At 44.0% G+C, this 16539-nt stretch overlaps 1 protein-coding gene across 1 annotated transcript in view; it reads left to right on the forward strand.

Annotated features, from left to right (window-relative positions):
• The window catches only part of KIAA1549 (KIAA1549 ortholog), a 152152-nt gene that overhangs the window by 60912 nt on the left and 74701 nt on the right, over nt 1-16539 (forward strand). Inside the window, exons 3-8 of the mRNA XM_086689024.1 lie at nt 3703-3791; nt 4883-5060; nt 6537-6667; nt 9069-9252; nt 10484-10543; nt 12010-12158. Of these exons, the coding sequence (XP_086545150.1) occupies nt 3703-3791; nt 4883-5060; nt 6537-6667; nt 9069-9252; nt 10484-10543; nt 12010-12158 (791 nt within the window). The remainder of the gene's footprint in view (nt 1-3702; nt 3792-4882; nt 5061-6536; nt 6668-9068; nt 9253-10483; nt 10544-12009; nt 12159-16539) is intronic.

Genomic DNA, 16539 nt, shown 5'->3' on the forward strand with positions numbered 1-16539 from the left:
CATCTGCCCCACTGCTGTAGTCGCACGAACTCGGAGAGAACAGGGAAAGGTGGGGTGAGGAAGGAGGAGAGATCATGTCAGTGAGGTGAACCATGTATCCTCTGCTCATCATGGCGGAGACCCCATCCTCTGAGATGGTGGGAGCAGCTGAAGCCTGTGCTCTCCTAACTCCCTCCCTCTCCCAAACAAGGAAGTATTTGTGAATTCATGTGACAAATAATTATTGAGCACTCAGCATGCGTGAGGTGTCTTTAGAAGGTTTAAGGGTTATCTAGATGAATGATGTGGTTCTGACCTTCAAGGAGCTTAGATTCTAGCAGGGTGGACATGAGCCGTGTTTTCTTGGTGGCTGTGATAAGAATGGTTGAAGCTGTTCAAGAAGAGTTCTAGAAGAGTGGCCTTGGGATGATGAGGGATGGGTTTGGAAGGATGTGAATTGGACTGACATACTCAAGAAGGCTGTCGTCTGGAGATGGAAGAAAGTGTCCTCATGGTGGAGGGTGTGAGCACAGGTGGAGAGGTCAGACAGCCCAAGGAGGTTCAGCTTGGCTGGTAATTAGGCTGTGCAGTAATTATGCTAGGAAATGAGGTTGGGGCCAGTGATAAACGTTCATCTAGGGGATAACAGTAGTCCCGATGAGAGAGAAGAGTTTCTTATACACATGATACTTTTTCTGCCTTTCTACAAAACTATTTCATATGGTCCACTACAAGAAGCTCATTGAAAGAGCTACTGAAAGCTTCTTTATTTCTTGAATTCCATGACATTTATTGATACTTAGAGTTGCAGTGTGTCCTTTCAAATTAAAAAAAAAAATTGTTTTCAATGTTTATTTTTTGAGAGACAACGTGAGGGGAGGAGGGGGAGAGAGAGAGAGAGGGAGACGTACAATCCGAAGCAGGTTCCAGGCTCCGAGCTGTCAGCAGAGTCCGGCACAGGGCTCGAACTCATAAACTGTGAGATCGCGACCTGAACCGAAGTCGGACACTTAACTGACTGAGCCACCCAGGCGACCCTCAAATTTTTCTACAAATAATGAGAAACCATTTTAGAAGTATCTCTTAAGGATATCGTATATAGAATGGATTAACTTTCATATAGGACATACAGTTAATGGATTTGGCATCCTTTGTTAGGGATTGGGTATTTTTTAATAGCCTTTGGGGTAAACTTGACCCACTGTAAATGTACACATCAGCAGTTTTAGTAAATGTGTAGAGTTGTGCATAGGTACCCAGGCTGTTGCATTATGGTTTTTTTGCTACGTTGTATTAATTTTTTTTTAATGTTTGTTTATTTTTAAGAGACAGAGCACGAGTGGGGGAGGGGCAGAGAGAGAAGGAGACACAGAATCGGAAGCAGGCTCCAAGCTCTGGGCTGTCATCACAGAACCAGAGGCGGGGCTTAAACTGGAGGGGCTCGAACTCCAGTTATGAGCTCATGACCTGAGCCAAAGTCAGACACTCAATCGACTGAGCCACCCAGGCGCCCCTGCGTTGTATTTTTAAATGGAAACAAATGCTATCTTTGACCCATAAGAAGGATCACTTCGTGTAGAATCCTCATTTAGATTTGGCCTTGGTTTCTTTTAGGTAATTGCTTAGAAGAGAGAGAGGGTTGGGGTGAGTACTTGTCCTCTGAAAGGGTTCTTTTTATGGAGTTCTGTAGTAAAAGTAAGAACACTCTGTTGATCCTTAGTGGACTCTTGGGAGAGCACTTGACTGGATATATCTTCTTCTTTTTTATTTTTTTATTTTTTTGAGTTTACTTATTTTGAAAGAGAGAGAGCAGGGGAGGGGCAGACAGGTGGAGAGAGAGAATCCCAAGCAGGCTCTGCGTTGTCAGTACAGAGCCGGATGAGGGGCTTGAGCTCAGGAACTGGGAGATCATGACCTGAGCTGAAACCAAGAGCCCGATACTTAACCGACTGTGCCACTCAGGTGCCCCCGACGGCATGTATCTTTTAAGGGGTGAGGCTATGCTTCCCACTCAGGACCTGACAGACCCTGGCCGCCCCTTTTGCCTCTCTTGGCCTAAATTAGATCTTTGGAGAAACTGTGAGATATATGTTGCCGACGATCCTTTCCCCCCAAAGACTCCTGCACGTATAACCTGATGTTACAGTTTTAGGTCTTACCCAGATTAACCAGAGAAGGTGGAGTTGATCGTGGTGGGCCGTGTGGACTATTCAGAGTAATATTTGGATGGTTCTCCCGAGTGATACCTTTATTTATTTAAAAAAAAAATTTTGTTTAATGTTTTTATTTATTTTTGAGACAGAGAGAGACAGAGCATGAGCAGGGGAGGGGCAGAGAGAGAGGGAGACACAGAATCCAAGGCAGGCTCCAGTCTCTGAGCTGTCAGCACAGAGCCCGACGCGGGGCTCGGACTCACAGACTGTGAGACCATGACCTGAGCTGAAGTCGACTGCTTAACTGACGGAGCCACCCAGGTGTCCCACCGAGTGATACCTTTAGATGGGGCTATGTACGATGTGTGCTTCCTTGTGTCCTGTTTTGGGTTTATCTGTCACTGATTTTCCATTCTGTCTCTACATTCCCCAAGTTCAGCTTTTGAGATCTTTCCTCCCTCTTTCCCTCTCTCCATTCCTCTGTGCCTCCATCCCTCCCTTCCTTCTTCCTTTCATTTGCTTTTTTCCTTCCTACTCATTTTTGTCTTTCTCTTTAAAATCAGTGTTGCAGTCTAGTTCTCCTGGAGCCCATGCAGACCAGGCCAAGCTGGCCATTGGTGTCACTCAGCAAGGCAGTCAGGGTGTCTGGATTTGTTCTCCTGGTCTCATGAACTCTCATTTTTTCCTATCAAAAGTTACTGATCAGTAGAGAAAACAATCAAATGTAACTTAAACGTTTGGGTTTTTTCAAAGAATGAAAGATACAGCATGATTCTGTCTCTAGTTTTAAAAACTTAGACTAGGGAAGAGGGAAACTGAATCATAATTTCAAATGTATTTAGATTCCGCATTATGAGAAGTTAATGGAAGAGGAAAGAAAAAATGGGGAAGAGAAGGGGGAGCAGGACATGTTTCCAAACCCCGAGAAAGAGGCTTACTTATTACAGATTTTAAAATAGAATTTCTTAGATGTGAAAGGAGAGTTAAATATAGCTAGACTGTGTTATAAGAAATATTTTACTTCCTACATGAAATTTTAATACATGGGAATTGTGAACATCTTTTCCCCCATTACTAGTGAAACCCCTTCACTTCCCGTGTTGAAAAGCTGGGGTAGGAGACCTCATTTTATAGTGGGAGAAGTCATCTAGTTTTGTTGAGTAACATCTTAAGGCCTTCTAAAATATTCCTGCTGAGCGTTTTTAAAACTTGGTGTTTTACCATTAGGGACATAGCCAAGAGAAAAACCTACTATTTGCCCAGTTGACAATGAGAACTCTGTGTTCTTTGTTCCCTGGTGGGGCCCCAGCCACTGATCCCTGGTCTCAGCCCCTGGGGCAGAGACACTCGAGGGTTTTCTTAGTGTGGTGAGCACGGTTTACCTGGTAGCCTCAAGATCCGCTGCTGTTCCTCTGTTCTTCCTAGTCTGGGCCTTATTTTAAAAAATGGTTCTGGGCCCTGCTGTCGCAGTTTGGCACAGCATGGGCTCCGCCTTGGGGACCAGAAGTGTGATGCCCACAGTATTCATAATGAAACTGATGTGCATTTGGTGGTCGGCTTTGCCTTGCAGTGCTGGCCCGGAGAGCCGTGCAGGAGTACATCATTACGTCCATCAAAGAGGTGTTGAGGATCCACTTCAACCGTGCTGTGGAGCTCAAGGTGGGTCCCTGTGGCCCTGGAGCCCAGGTTAACGGCACCTCTCCGTCCTAGCACGCGCTTTCCTCTCCCCCCCTCCTCCTGTTGGTGAACACCTGCTCCTGCTTTGGATAGCCATTCAAATGTCACTTTATCGGGGAAGCCCTGATCTCACGTGAGGCCAGGTGTAGTCCACTGGAGAGATGTGTTGGCAGAATTGGAGGAAAAAGTCTCTAAGACCAGAGATGGGGATGATGATGTGATGCTTTTGCGCCCCTCGATTTACATAAAAGGACTTGGATTAGAATTTGAATTAGATGTTAGAATGAGTGCATATGCATATATCTGTACACTCAGTGAGATAGAGGTAGATTTCCGTACGTTTTACAGTGGCCCCTGTGCTCATACCTCCTGTCCTGTGGTGAGGTCAGAGAGCCACGCTGTAGACCTGCACCATCCTGAACAGAGCCACGAGCCACACGTGGTTCCCGAGCACGTGACGTTTGGGCTTGTCTGAATCGAGATGCGCTGTCAGTCCAAAATTTACACAGGATTTCAAAGATGAGTGAAGAAAGAAACGTAAACTATCTCACCAGTGGTTTTTTAGGTTGACCACATGTTGAAATGTCATTTCAGATATATTGGGTGAAGTAAAATTCATTTCACCTGTTCTTTTTATGTTGTTTAATGTGGCTACTAGAAATTTCAAAGTTGCGTTTGTGGCTCATGAATGTTTTTTGGCTAGCACTGATCAACAGAATAAGGGCTCCTTCATATGTGGATTAAATGCGACAACTTTGAAGTTAACCTTGTAAAATACAACCTGGAATTCTCCATAACTCATTATTCAGTTCATATTATTGGCTGCTCTTCTTTTTTGCTGTCTTTGCTTTTATAATTTTATGCTATTTTTGAGAAGGTCGGCGGGTCTGTAAAAGGGAAAACTAAAATAAAATTTTGATGATCTTTGCAGACCTCCCCCTTCATTTAAAGCTCCCCATTTACTTTTCACCTTACTTTGTTATTTTTCTACTTTGTACAACTTCCTTTAATTTTGAGTTACAGTACTCTCAAATTTGATAATTATTGTCTTTTGTATTTTTAAATTTTCATAGGTTTATGAACTGTTCGCTGACTTCACTTTCCTGGTAACATCTGGGCCTTTTGTTTACACGGCGATATCAGTCATAAATGTACTTATAAACAGTAAACTTGTACGTGACCAAACTCCTTTAATCTTGGCTGTGAAACCTTCCTTCCTTGTGCCAGAGTCCAGGTTCCAAGTGCACACGGGTGAGAAAACTGAGCATAGTTGTTTTGATTTGTCAATAAAATGTCACTGTATTTTTTATGTTTTTAAAATATTGGGGGAAGACTTAAAAAAAATTTCTTTAAAATTATGGGGGTGGGAGGGAGGGGGAAGTGGGTGATGGGCATTGAGGAGGGCACCTGTTGGGGTGAGCACTGGGTGTTGTATGGAAACCAATTTGACAATAAATTTCATATTAAAAAAAAATAAAATAAAAAAACCACGTTGTAATTATGGAAAATTTCCAGCAGATGTGAAAATACACAGAATAGTTGAATGAGCCCCCCATGTATTCCTCATATGGCTTCAGCAAATTTCAACTCCTAAGTCAGTCTTGTTACATCTATGTGCCCTCCTCTCACATTATTTTGAAATGGCACCATGTCATCTCCCTCATAAATATTTCAGCCCATGCTTCTAAGAGACGAAGACCTTTAAAAAAAAAATTCATGGGGCGCCTGGGTCACTCAGTCAGTTAAGCATCTGACTTCGCCTCAGGTCATGATCTCGTGGTTCATGGGTTCAAGCCCTGCGTCGGGCTCTGTACTGACAGCTCAGAGCCTGGAGCCTGCTTCGGATTCTGTGTCTCCCTCTGTCTCTGCTCCTCTCCCACTCACGCTTTGTCTCTCTCTCTCTTTCAAAAATAAACATTAAAAAATTAAAAAAAAATAAAAGTCATTATATTTTTACATAAGCTCCATGCCCAGTGTGGGGCTTGAACTCACAACCCTGAGGTCAAGAGTTGTGTGCTCTACCGACTGAGCCATCCAGGCGCCCTAAGAGATGAGGACTGTTAATACACTCCACACACATCCTCGCTTGAAAAATTATTGATGTGTTCCCAGTTTTGTTTCATCTATCCCCACAGTGTTTTTTTGGAGGAATTGAGTGTTTTAAAGTAATACCATATATCCTGTCATTTCACCTGTAACTATGTAAGATTTCACATTTCATATTTGGAATGTTTCGGTCAGTTGAATCTTTTGATGCTGATTGTTTTTCCATTAAAAAAATTTTTTTTAATGTTTTATTCATTTTTGAGACAGAGAGAGACAGAGCATGAACGGGGGAGGGTCAGAGAGAGAGGGAGACACAGAATCTGAAACAGGCTCTAGGCTCTGAGCTGTCAGCCCAGAGCCTGACGCAGGGCTCGAACTCACGGACCGTGAGATCATGACCTGAGCCGAAGTTGGATGCTCAACCGACTGAGCCACCCAGGCGCCCCTGTTTTTCCATTTTAAAATGATACGAGCCACCTTCACATCGTATATATATATATGCTTGGTGCAGAGGCAGCCCTCTTAGGTTTCCGTGCTACCATACCCATCAGTGATACCTCTTAGTACTTCATCGCGTGCTGTGGATGTGTTAGTTGAGCTAGATAGTATTTTCCCGTCCTCATTCGTCAATACTAAAGCAACGCCTGGTTCGTGGGCCTGTGATTGCTTTCCTTCTCTCAGTACTTCAGTTTGTGCCTCAGAGTGTGGATACTGGCTTGTGCAGCTTCACCCAGCGCATCGAGAAAGGCCTGATGATAGCTCTTTCAGAAGTGAGCAAACACCACCAGGGGACGCATAACCTCACTGTGCAGGTGAGAATAGCGCGGGATGCAGAACAAGGTGCTTTGTCTTTGGAAGACGAACTAGCTTCACATGTTTCGTTTAGGCCATAATGCACTCTTCCTCATTTCCTCTTTTAGAAGAGGTTCTGTTCACATGAATCAAGGTTGATCTCTTTCCAGGGCCCTGAGTTCACATGGCGTGAGTAGGCTAGGCATATTTGAAGATTGTAGAGTAACAAGATAACTAGGGAGCTCAAATGTGGCAAGCTAGAGAGAGATGAGCATATGCCAGAAATTCTAGAATGTTCTAAGAAGGAATGGTATCAACCTAAATGCCTAAATACACTAGTGTTTCACGTTGTGGAATACCATGAAATGTAGCACTTCACTCTAAAAACAGAGAATATAGCCACAAATTAAAGAACAGGCTTTGGGGACGCTTGGGTGGCTCAGTCAGTTAAGCAGCCTGCATTGGCTCAGGTCATGATCTCATGGTCCTTGAGTTTGAGCCGTGCACTGGGCTCTGTGCTAACAGCTCAGAGCCTGGAGCCTGCTTTGGATTCTGTGTCTCCCTCTTTCTCTGCCCCTCACCAGCTCACACACTCTCTCTCTCTCTCTCTCTCTCTCTCTCTCTCAAAAATAAATAAATGTTTAAAAAAAAAACAACAACAAAACAGGCTTTGTATGTATTGTATGGAAACTGCTAATGTTTTTGTATTTCTTTGATATTTTTCTCCACATTCTTTTTTCTCTTTTTCTATGACTCACACATTTTTTACAGGTTATTTATTTATTTTGAGAGAGAGAATGTGTGTGAGAGAGAGAGAGAGAGAGAGATTGAAAGAGAGAGGGAATCTCAAGTAGGCTCCACACTGTCAGTGCAGAGCCTGATGCAGGGCTTGAACTCACGAATTGTGAGATCATGACCTGAGCCAAAGTTGGACGCTTAACCAACTGAGCCACCCAGGTCCCCTCTACAATTTATATTAAATAGATTTTGGTGTACCTGGATCCACCTTTCATATTTCTTATTTTTTCTTATATGGTCCATCTCTTTTGAAAATTCCCTATTTTTACAGATCTTCTAAACTTTGTCCCCTGAAGTCATTAATTTCATCTTCAGCTGCATCCATCATGTTTTTCAGTCCCTCTGCTGAATTTTCTTTCAGCTATCCTTTGTTGTTGTTGTTGTTCTTTGCTCCTTTTTCTTTGTGGCTTCTCCTGCAAAGATGCAGGATTACCTTGAGTGAAGATGCGCTATCGCCTGGAAAAGTCTCTGAGGAGATTACTGAGAATTTGCTAGAAGTTGCCTTCTGGTTCCCAAGTTGTCTCTGTTTTCTCTGCAGCTGTTGTTCTGTGTTGATCTTGTTCCTTCGCGTTCATGCTCCTAGTTTACTGTAAATATTTGGAGACCGTGGGTTGGTCGCCGTTAGGAGTGAAGAAGCAGGTTGTTGATTTTGGCTGCTCTCCCCTTCAGCTGTGGTGTCTGTGTCTGTATCCGCCCTGTCTCCCGCTGGGAGAATTCGCTGGAGCACTGGGTCGGGCAGAGTATGCCACTGCAGGTGGTGGGACAGACTGGGACCCCCGCCTCCCTGTAGGATAAGGGTTCCTGGGGATGGAGCGCTTCGGTGTAATTTTCACCGCAGCTCTGCTGCTTTTTTCCTTTTGTTTCCTTCTCTGTCTCTTGTGTGCATTGGGGTTATCGCAGTCTCGCCCCACCTTCTTGTTAGGGTCCAAACCCACAGTCTTTAAGCTTGCTCTGACGGGAAGATCCTTTCTGCCCAGGGAGCGGTTTTTTGGGCCGGTCAGGGTGAAGATGTGGCTGCCGCCAGCTCCTGTGTGTTGGCCTGTGTGTGGCAGTTAGAAAGGAAAGAAGAGGGAGAAAGTCAACTCGACTTCTTGGCACACGGGCTTTGATTAATTGTCCTGATTGTCTCCTCTGGTGACCGTTCCTGCAGAGCTCTCCTGGGGCAGCCAGCTCTTGGCTCCTGGGCTCCAGGCCTGTGTGGGGTTTGGGTCTCAGTTCCCTCAGTTCTGGCTTCTATCATGATGATCCCACCCTCTCTCCATCTTCCAGGAATTTGACAGAATCTCTGATTTTCTTCCATTCTCAGCCCTGTTGTGGGTTTACTCCCCTTTGTTCAGCTCTATTGTTATTTCAGTGGGGATTTGGGGTGGGAGGGAGCGGGAGGGACTATAAATACTTGTGTTCAGTGCACCACCCAATGTAAAAAACATTTTCAGTAAACAGAATTTTAAGTATCGCAGACGGGAACCAGGTGGCGAAGCCAGTTCGTTCCTTTGAAAACGTTACCTCCTTCAAAAAAAAAAAAAAAAAAATCAACGAGAGAAATGGTGAGGGAGAAATCACAGGCTTTTAGCCGAATGTTTTGCTTCCTTTTGGAAGCTCATCCCACCTTCCTTCTTTCAGATCTTGAATGTCACCATGGGTGCTTCCAGGCCGGTTCCTCGGCGGGGCCCGGTGAATATCGTCTTTGCGGTCAGAGGCGCACAGGGGTTTTTGAACGGGACGGAAGTGAGCCAGCTGCTCAGGAACTTGAGCGTGGTGGAGTTCAGTTTCTACCTGGGATACCCAGTGCTCCAGATTGCTGAACGTGAGTACTGCTGTTGCCTGAATCCCTGGGGAAGTGACCACGGATATTTTCGTTGCTGAACCTCTTCTTTTCACTTGAAATATTTGGCTGAAATCCAGACTATAAATCAGCTAAAATTGGAGCTTCTCAGAGTCAAGGCAGGGTCCCCAGAGCCCTCCTCACCCCCAGGCCTGGGTGTAGTATTGTCTTTTGAGAGTAACCTGGGCTGTTAAAGATGAAGACAGTTCTGGAAAAGGTGAAGCCCAGAGGCACAGAGAGCAGACCTGTGGTTGCCAGGGGTGATGGGTGGGAGGGAAGCTAGACAGCAAAAGAGTAGCAGAAGGCAATTTTGGGGGGGGCTGATGTGCCTGTTCTGTTCTTTATGGTGGCGGTGGTTATGCAAGTTTGTGCATTTGTCCAAAGCCATAAAACTGTATCCTAAAAAAGAGTAAAATTTACTGCATGTACATGTAAAACTGAAAAAAAAAAAAAAAACCCAGGAATAATAAACAACACCAAACAAAACCTTTCTTCCTGGCTGAAGCAGTTAGATTCACGGTACAAATGGAGTGGGGGTGAGGGTGGGGAAAACGTTTACTTCAAAAAAACAGCAGATTCCAGAGTTGAAGTCAGGCAAAAAAAAAAAAAACCCACATCAAATTCTTTTTCAAAATGGAACAGCCAAATGGTCTAAGGACCTTTCTGTGTTTTAGTGTGCTGTTAATTAAATTAGAAAGAGTAACTTATCAAATGCAAGAGCAGGCAGGGAGAGAATTGTTCTTTACAAATAGCACCTTTCAGTTCTGTGCAGTGCAGGTAGGGATAAAATAATAAGTTTGTGGGACAGCCGGGGTGCCCTGGGACTATCCCAGGCAAGCCAGGACATAGGGACCCTGAGTCATTGCTGGGAAAGCCTAGGGCCTTGAAAATGAGCAATGAAAAACCATTGCTCTGGAACAATGAGATTTCAAGGGGACCTTGTGGGCGGGCTCTCTCTGTGAAGCACTGTCCACAGTGTCACTCAAACAAGCCTTCTATTTCTTTCTCTGTGTCTTTCTCCTGGAGACTCTCATGCTCAGAAACTGCATATTGTCTGTGCCTTCACACCAGTCTGGCATCTTGTTCTTCCATGTTTTGTGCTCGGTAGTATAGGAAAGTCAGTGTGCTGTGACTTACCGGGTACTCCCTAGACTTCCCTTTCTGATGGTTGCAAACCTGCTTTTTACAGATTTCCCTCCTCTTCTTTTTATAGCCTTCCAGTACCCACAGCTCAACTTATCCCAGCTGCTGAAGTCCTCTTGGGTGAGAACAGGTATATTTAACTTACATAATGTTTTGGAAACTGTAAGAATAAAAAAGTCTGTGCGGGCGTATTGAGCACGATACTGCCTTTCTTGTTTCCGAGTCCTAAATTCAGGGCATAATGTACCTTAAATTCCTGGCAAAGAATGAATGAGAAAGGAATTCGGATTCAGCTGTGGGAATGCACCCCACTGAGTTATGGCACAAAAAAGAATTGGCTTTCTTTAAAATTCATACGTCAGGTCCGGGGGAACGTCTATCAAGAATTGACCGTCTTCTGATCCAGAACAGGATGAGGTTCCAAAGCAAGGATTTCTTTTTTTCTAAAAAGCCTTATTTATTTGGTTGTATGAGGATGAAAGCTTGGTGAGCAAGTAAGAAGCTTTTTTGTTTTGTTTTTGGTTTGTTTTTTTTTTTTAAGAAGCTTTTTTAAAAGTTGTGTGGGCCTGGGTCAGATATTTATAGCTGTGGCATTGCAGATAAAGGCTTTCTAACTGGGTAATCAAAGTGTAAGAGGTAGTTACACCCTCACTGTGCGCCCAGCATGTGAGCGGCACAGTAAGTAACTGGTCGGGGGGACGAAGCATGTACAGTGGTCATGGTCACAACTTATGGGTTCTCGGTACCTGCAGACCCTCCTCGCTTCACATACAACAGCCCGTGTAAAGGCTCCACCTCTTTGATAGTACAGTGGCACCATTTTCCAGATACTTTCCTTTTCATTTTAGTTTTTTAGAGAGACAGAGAGCAAGCAGGGGAGGGGCAGAGAGAAAGAGACACATAGAGTCTGAAGCAGTCTCCAGGCTCTGAGCTGTCGGCACAGAGCCCAACGCAGGGCTCGAACCCACGAACTGCGACATCATGACCTGAGCTGAAGTCAGACATTTAACGGACTGAGCCACCCAGGCGCCCCTCCAGATAATTTTCAAAGCACTTAAGGGACTTGTCTGTGGTCCTGTCTCAGAGCAGATTTGAGCCAGTTCTGGTTGAAAAGCACACGCCTTTTTCTCCTGTAATGCGCCGACCAGCCCGTTATCTGTTCGATAATCTTGTTTATGGCAGATGGTTTAAGGCAGGCACCCTTCTCTCTTGGGTCAGTTTACGAGTCAAAGTCTTGAGTCAAGATAACATATGAACTCAGACCATTTCCAGAAGTTTTGAAATAAGTGCAAATAAAATGTTTGATCTTGCGTGGGAGTTCTTAGCTCCAAAGCTCTTCCACTGCTGAGTTCCTGGGACTTGTGGCCACCAGTTTGTGTAGCACTTGGAGCTTGGAGCTGTAAATGAGACCTCTGAGCAGCCCTTCCTGGCTCCCCGTGACCCTGTCCACATTCCCTTTTTCTCCTCTTAGTGTGTCCTCCCTAGGGACTGGCACTCTGTAGCAACCCTATGTTAACATCTCCTGCACACGCACCCATTTTTCCTCCACTGCTAACTTGTTTTGGCGCCTGCATGTGGTTTGTTTTGTGAATGTAGTTCTCCTGGGCGTTGTCGAGAAGCAGCTCCAGAATGAAGTGTTTCAGGCTGAGATGGAACGCAAACTGGCTCAGCTGCTCAGCGAGGTGTCCACCCGGAGGCGGATGTGGAGAAGGGCCACCATCGCTGCCGGGAACAGCATCGTGCAGGTACTCTGAGAAGGCCAAGGGAGGAGGGGCGGAGGGGGGAGGCGCTCGTCTAAAAACACGCTGTGTTTTCATGCAAATGGAAAGTGCCGTGAGAAAATTCTCATTGAGACTGGTGGCAGTATCAGGTAGCGGCTGAACGTGGGAGCATTTCAGTTCAACTAGCGTCTAGACAAATAGACCCCGTGGGGAGCAGAGGAAAGGAAGTGTGTCACTGGGTTGCCCTGCCATCAGGTGACCTTATTTGCAGAGTAGTTTTTTAATTACCAAAAATGTCCATTTTATGCAGTGGAAGTATTATTAATAGCATCCTCGCTGTAAATCATCCAGTTGGAAGAGACCTTAAGCCATCGGAGAGAGGAGAATTTCGTGCCCTCTCTGCAGGCACTTCATCCTTCCTGCCTCCTGTCAACCGTGGTTGTTTCGTATTACCCAGTGGTCTTCACTTTTTTTTTTTAATTGAAGCAAAATTGATAAGATACCATTATATTAGTTTCAGGGGTGCAAGATAATGATTGGATATTTGCATACACTCCATCGTGACCGCCACAGTAAGTCTAGGTACCTACCATCTGTCACCATACATCTCATTTTCTAAACTAGCAGAAAGGTTATGAATGACAGAACCGAAAAATGATCTGTGAAGAAATTCACACGCTCACAGAGAGTCGGAGGTTTGGGCTGTAATTTATTCCCATCTCAATGTGAATTATGTTATTTTTGGATTTTTTTTTTTTTCTTTTTCGACTGCTGACTTACAGAGCTAGCAAACTGGGATATTTAGAGCCATGGCATTGCAGAGACAGGAAAGTGGGATGAGACCCAGAAGTGCAGGGGCAGAGAGGTGGGTGGTTTGGAGGCAACAGAGAGGAAGGTGCACATCTGGACTTGGGGTGGGGGACGACGGGGGGGGGTGCCTTGAGCTGGCATCATTGTTCTGTCACCCTCTTAGCAAGTTTTGCCCATAAGCACAGTTCTTGATTCCCCTCCCCAGAGTGGTTTCCTTGTCAGGTGCAGTAGAGTATAGAGAAATTTTTAAAAACTAATAAAACATTGAGAGTAATATTAAATAAGCAGAAAATAAAAAATTAAAATGACACGTAAAAAGCCTTGCCCTATTTAGCAGCCCTGGCTTCATAGAGCTCAAGGTCTTGGTGGAGGTTAATTTATGCACATAAAACAGTTATAGAGCACCATTGTAGACTCTGGGTCTGAAGTTCTCTCTTGTCCAGCAAGAGAGCCGATGGAGGATTAAAATGCGAGAGAGGCTAATGTCCGGGAGGAGACAAGAGCCCGGAGTAAGGGTTTTTGCTCCGTTTTTATTAGGATCAGAAGGCTTATAAGTGTGATGGACATGCACAAAGAGACAATGAAACCGTGAACATTAACTCATGGGTATGAGGGAAAAGGGGTTTTCGAAGATAGGCAGTGTTAGGGGTTTTGGTCAATATAAAACAAAATCCTGGTGCTGGGCATATGGTTGTTTACTGCGGGCATGAGGCACCAAGGTGTGTTTATCTAGCTAGCCTAGGGGACAAGAGGGACACAGCATGCCACCTCAGGGTCAACATGGCACCTTTCTTTTGCTAATGGCACCTTTCTTTTGCTACTTAGCTCTGCTCTGGGCAACTTAGCCCTGCTGCGGTCTGTAGCCCCGCTTACCTATTTTGGTCCTTCCTTGCTGTGAAAGCAGCTTTCTGCTGTTGTACTAAGTTGGGGGGCGTTTCCTCCCTGAATACCTAATCTTATTTACCTGATTTTGGACGCTTTCATCCTGAGGCTTCCTGTTCCTATATGCCCTGTTAACCCATAGGTGCAAGCTCAGGGAATTCCTAAGCTTATTCCCCACAGAGCACTACAAAGCTGCATAATGAGGTGCTACTTTCATTGTGCAAGTTCCCTAAGGTAGGAATATGAGATTTGTGGGAGCCAAGCCACATGGCCAGTGGTGCCATCTGATGGATTACGTAGAGGCCTGCCTGACATCTCGTCCCCCTTAGAGTGACACAGTGTGAAGATGTGTGGACAAGGGTTCATCTACAGTAGTGCAGGACTCTTCATCAAAATATAATCTGCAAAAGTGAAAGTATTAAAACTACCTAAATGTCCTGCAGTTGGAGAACGAGTAAATAAATTACAGTGAATCTTCTCATGTTGGAATGTTATGTAGCTGGTGTCATTTTTTAAAAATTATTGAGTGATATAGAGAAATGCTCAAGTGAAGAGAGACTACCAAAGAATGTCTGTACTCTCATCCAAATATTAATATAAAACCTATGCAAAAAAATGGCAATATGCCAGAATGTTGGCAGTGATTTTCTTTGGTTGGTTGAATTTCAGGTGATTTTCATTTTGTTCTTTATACTTTTTGTGTGTTTTTCAAAATTTCACAGTGAGCATATAATTTGTAGAGTAAACATGTGATTTAAATCAGAAAATAATTTAAAAAATGAAATTGAAAATGTTGCCCCAAATGATGGCCACGTTGTACTGTGGTTGTATGGATTCCAGATATGAATCTGGTAAGTCATCTAGAAAGGATGCTAGAATTAGAGTCTACTGATCGTTGCTTTCAGACTGAATAAGCTTATAGAATCTTTAATTATGTACCCAAGTAGATGGGTACCTGGTTTCTGCAAGAAAAACCCATTTCCGAAATGTATCAGAACTTTTCAGTGTAATAAACAGGCATGCAGGTAGTGACACAGGTGGGTATAATCTCCTTGCTTTTCAGTAGCCCTTTGATAGTCTTCCACTCTAAAGGCTAATAAAAATTAATCACTACAGCCCAGTTCCGGGGAGGAGGAGGTGGTTAGGGAATAGAAGTGGTCAGGGAATTAGCCTAGAAATCGCAAACAAAGGGCAGGATAGATGAGCCCTTCTCAGGATGGAGAGGTATAAAGAACAGATTCTTCAGGGATGAGAGTTTGGACCTGTGTTGTTAAGGAGCTTATAAATAATCTGAAAGAAGGCATTCACAGTGAAATCATGAAATGGTTGATTTGCCAGAAGTTTCCAGTGATGAGGGAGGAGTCTAGCAGCCAAGTCCAGAACATGGGGCAGTATTACAATTCTGCACACGTGGCTGGCCAAGTAGCAGCTGCGTTTTGCCAGTTGCAAACGTAGAGACCAAACATTCAAGTTGTCTGTCTAAAATAGAGGGCTTGGACTCATTGTTGGCATTTCCCCAGAACATCAGTCGTGCAGTTTGCTGGAGTCTAAAGGGGCAGCGAAATTGCTGCATATTATTAAGAGAAACAGCAACAAAATAGAAAGGTATATTGGTATAAAGCTGATATAGGAGGTACACAGATTCCGAAGTCCTAATGTGAAAGGACTACCTTTAACACCTGAGAGATAGCAATTTTGGGACAAATCAAAGTACTGTTTGACCTAGGAGATTGTGAATTTAAGCATGGCTTTCTAGCTTGATTGATATATAATTGACATATGACACTGTATAGATTTAAAGTGTATCACGTCATGACTTCATGTATGTATATACTGCAAAATGATTACCACAGTAAAATTAGTTAACACATTCATTACTCACATAGTTCCCTTTTTTGTGTATGTGGTGAGAATTTTTAAGATCTACACTCTGAGCAACTTTCAAGTATATAATACAGTATTGTTAATTAGGGTCACTGTGCTGTGCATTGGACCCCTGGAACTTATTTATCTTGTCGCTGAAAGTTATGTTGTCGCTTATTTATCTTGTACCCTTTGTCCACCATCACCCATTTCTCCCACCCCCTGCCCCTGGCAACTACCATCTACTGTCTGTTCTTGTGAATCTGGCTTTTTTAGATTCCACATATAAGTGAGATCATACAGTATTTGTGTTTCTGTGTCTGACTTATTTTGCTTTGTATAATGCCCTCATGGTCCATCCATATTGTTGCAAATGGCAGGATTTCCTTCTTTCTAATCACTGAATAATGTTCCATTTGTGTGTGTGTGTGTGTGTGTGTGTGTGTGTGTGTGTGTGTGTCACATCACATCTTCTTTATTCATCCAGAGGCGGACACTTAGGTCGCTTCCATGTCTTGGCCATTGTAAATAATGCTGCCGTGAACAGGGGTGTTCAGATATCTTTTCAAGATTTTGTGGATTTCATTTCCTTTGGCTATGTATCTGGAAGTGGGAGACCTGGATCATATGGTAGTTCCATTTTAATTTTTTTGAGGAACCTCCCTACTGTTTTCCACAATGGCTGCACCATTGTACATTCCCACCAACCATGCATAAGGGTCCCCTTTCCTCTACTTCCTGATCAGCACTCATCTATTATCTTTCTGATACTATTCTAACAGGTGTGAGGTGATACCTCATTGTGGTTATGATTTGCATTTCTCTGATGATTAGTGATGTTTACCTTTTC

This window comes from Puma concolor, chromosome A2 (genome assembly GCF_028749965.1).
Source record: "Puma concolor isolate L17-30 chromosome A2, mPumCon1.1.hap2, whole genome shotgun sequence".
NCBI lineage: Eukaryota > Metazoa > Chordata > Mammalia > Carnivora > Felidae > Puma > Puma concolor.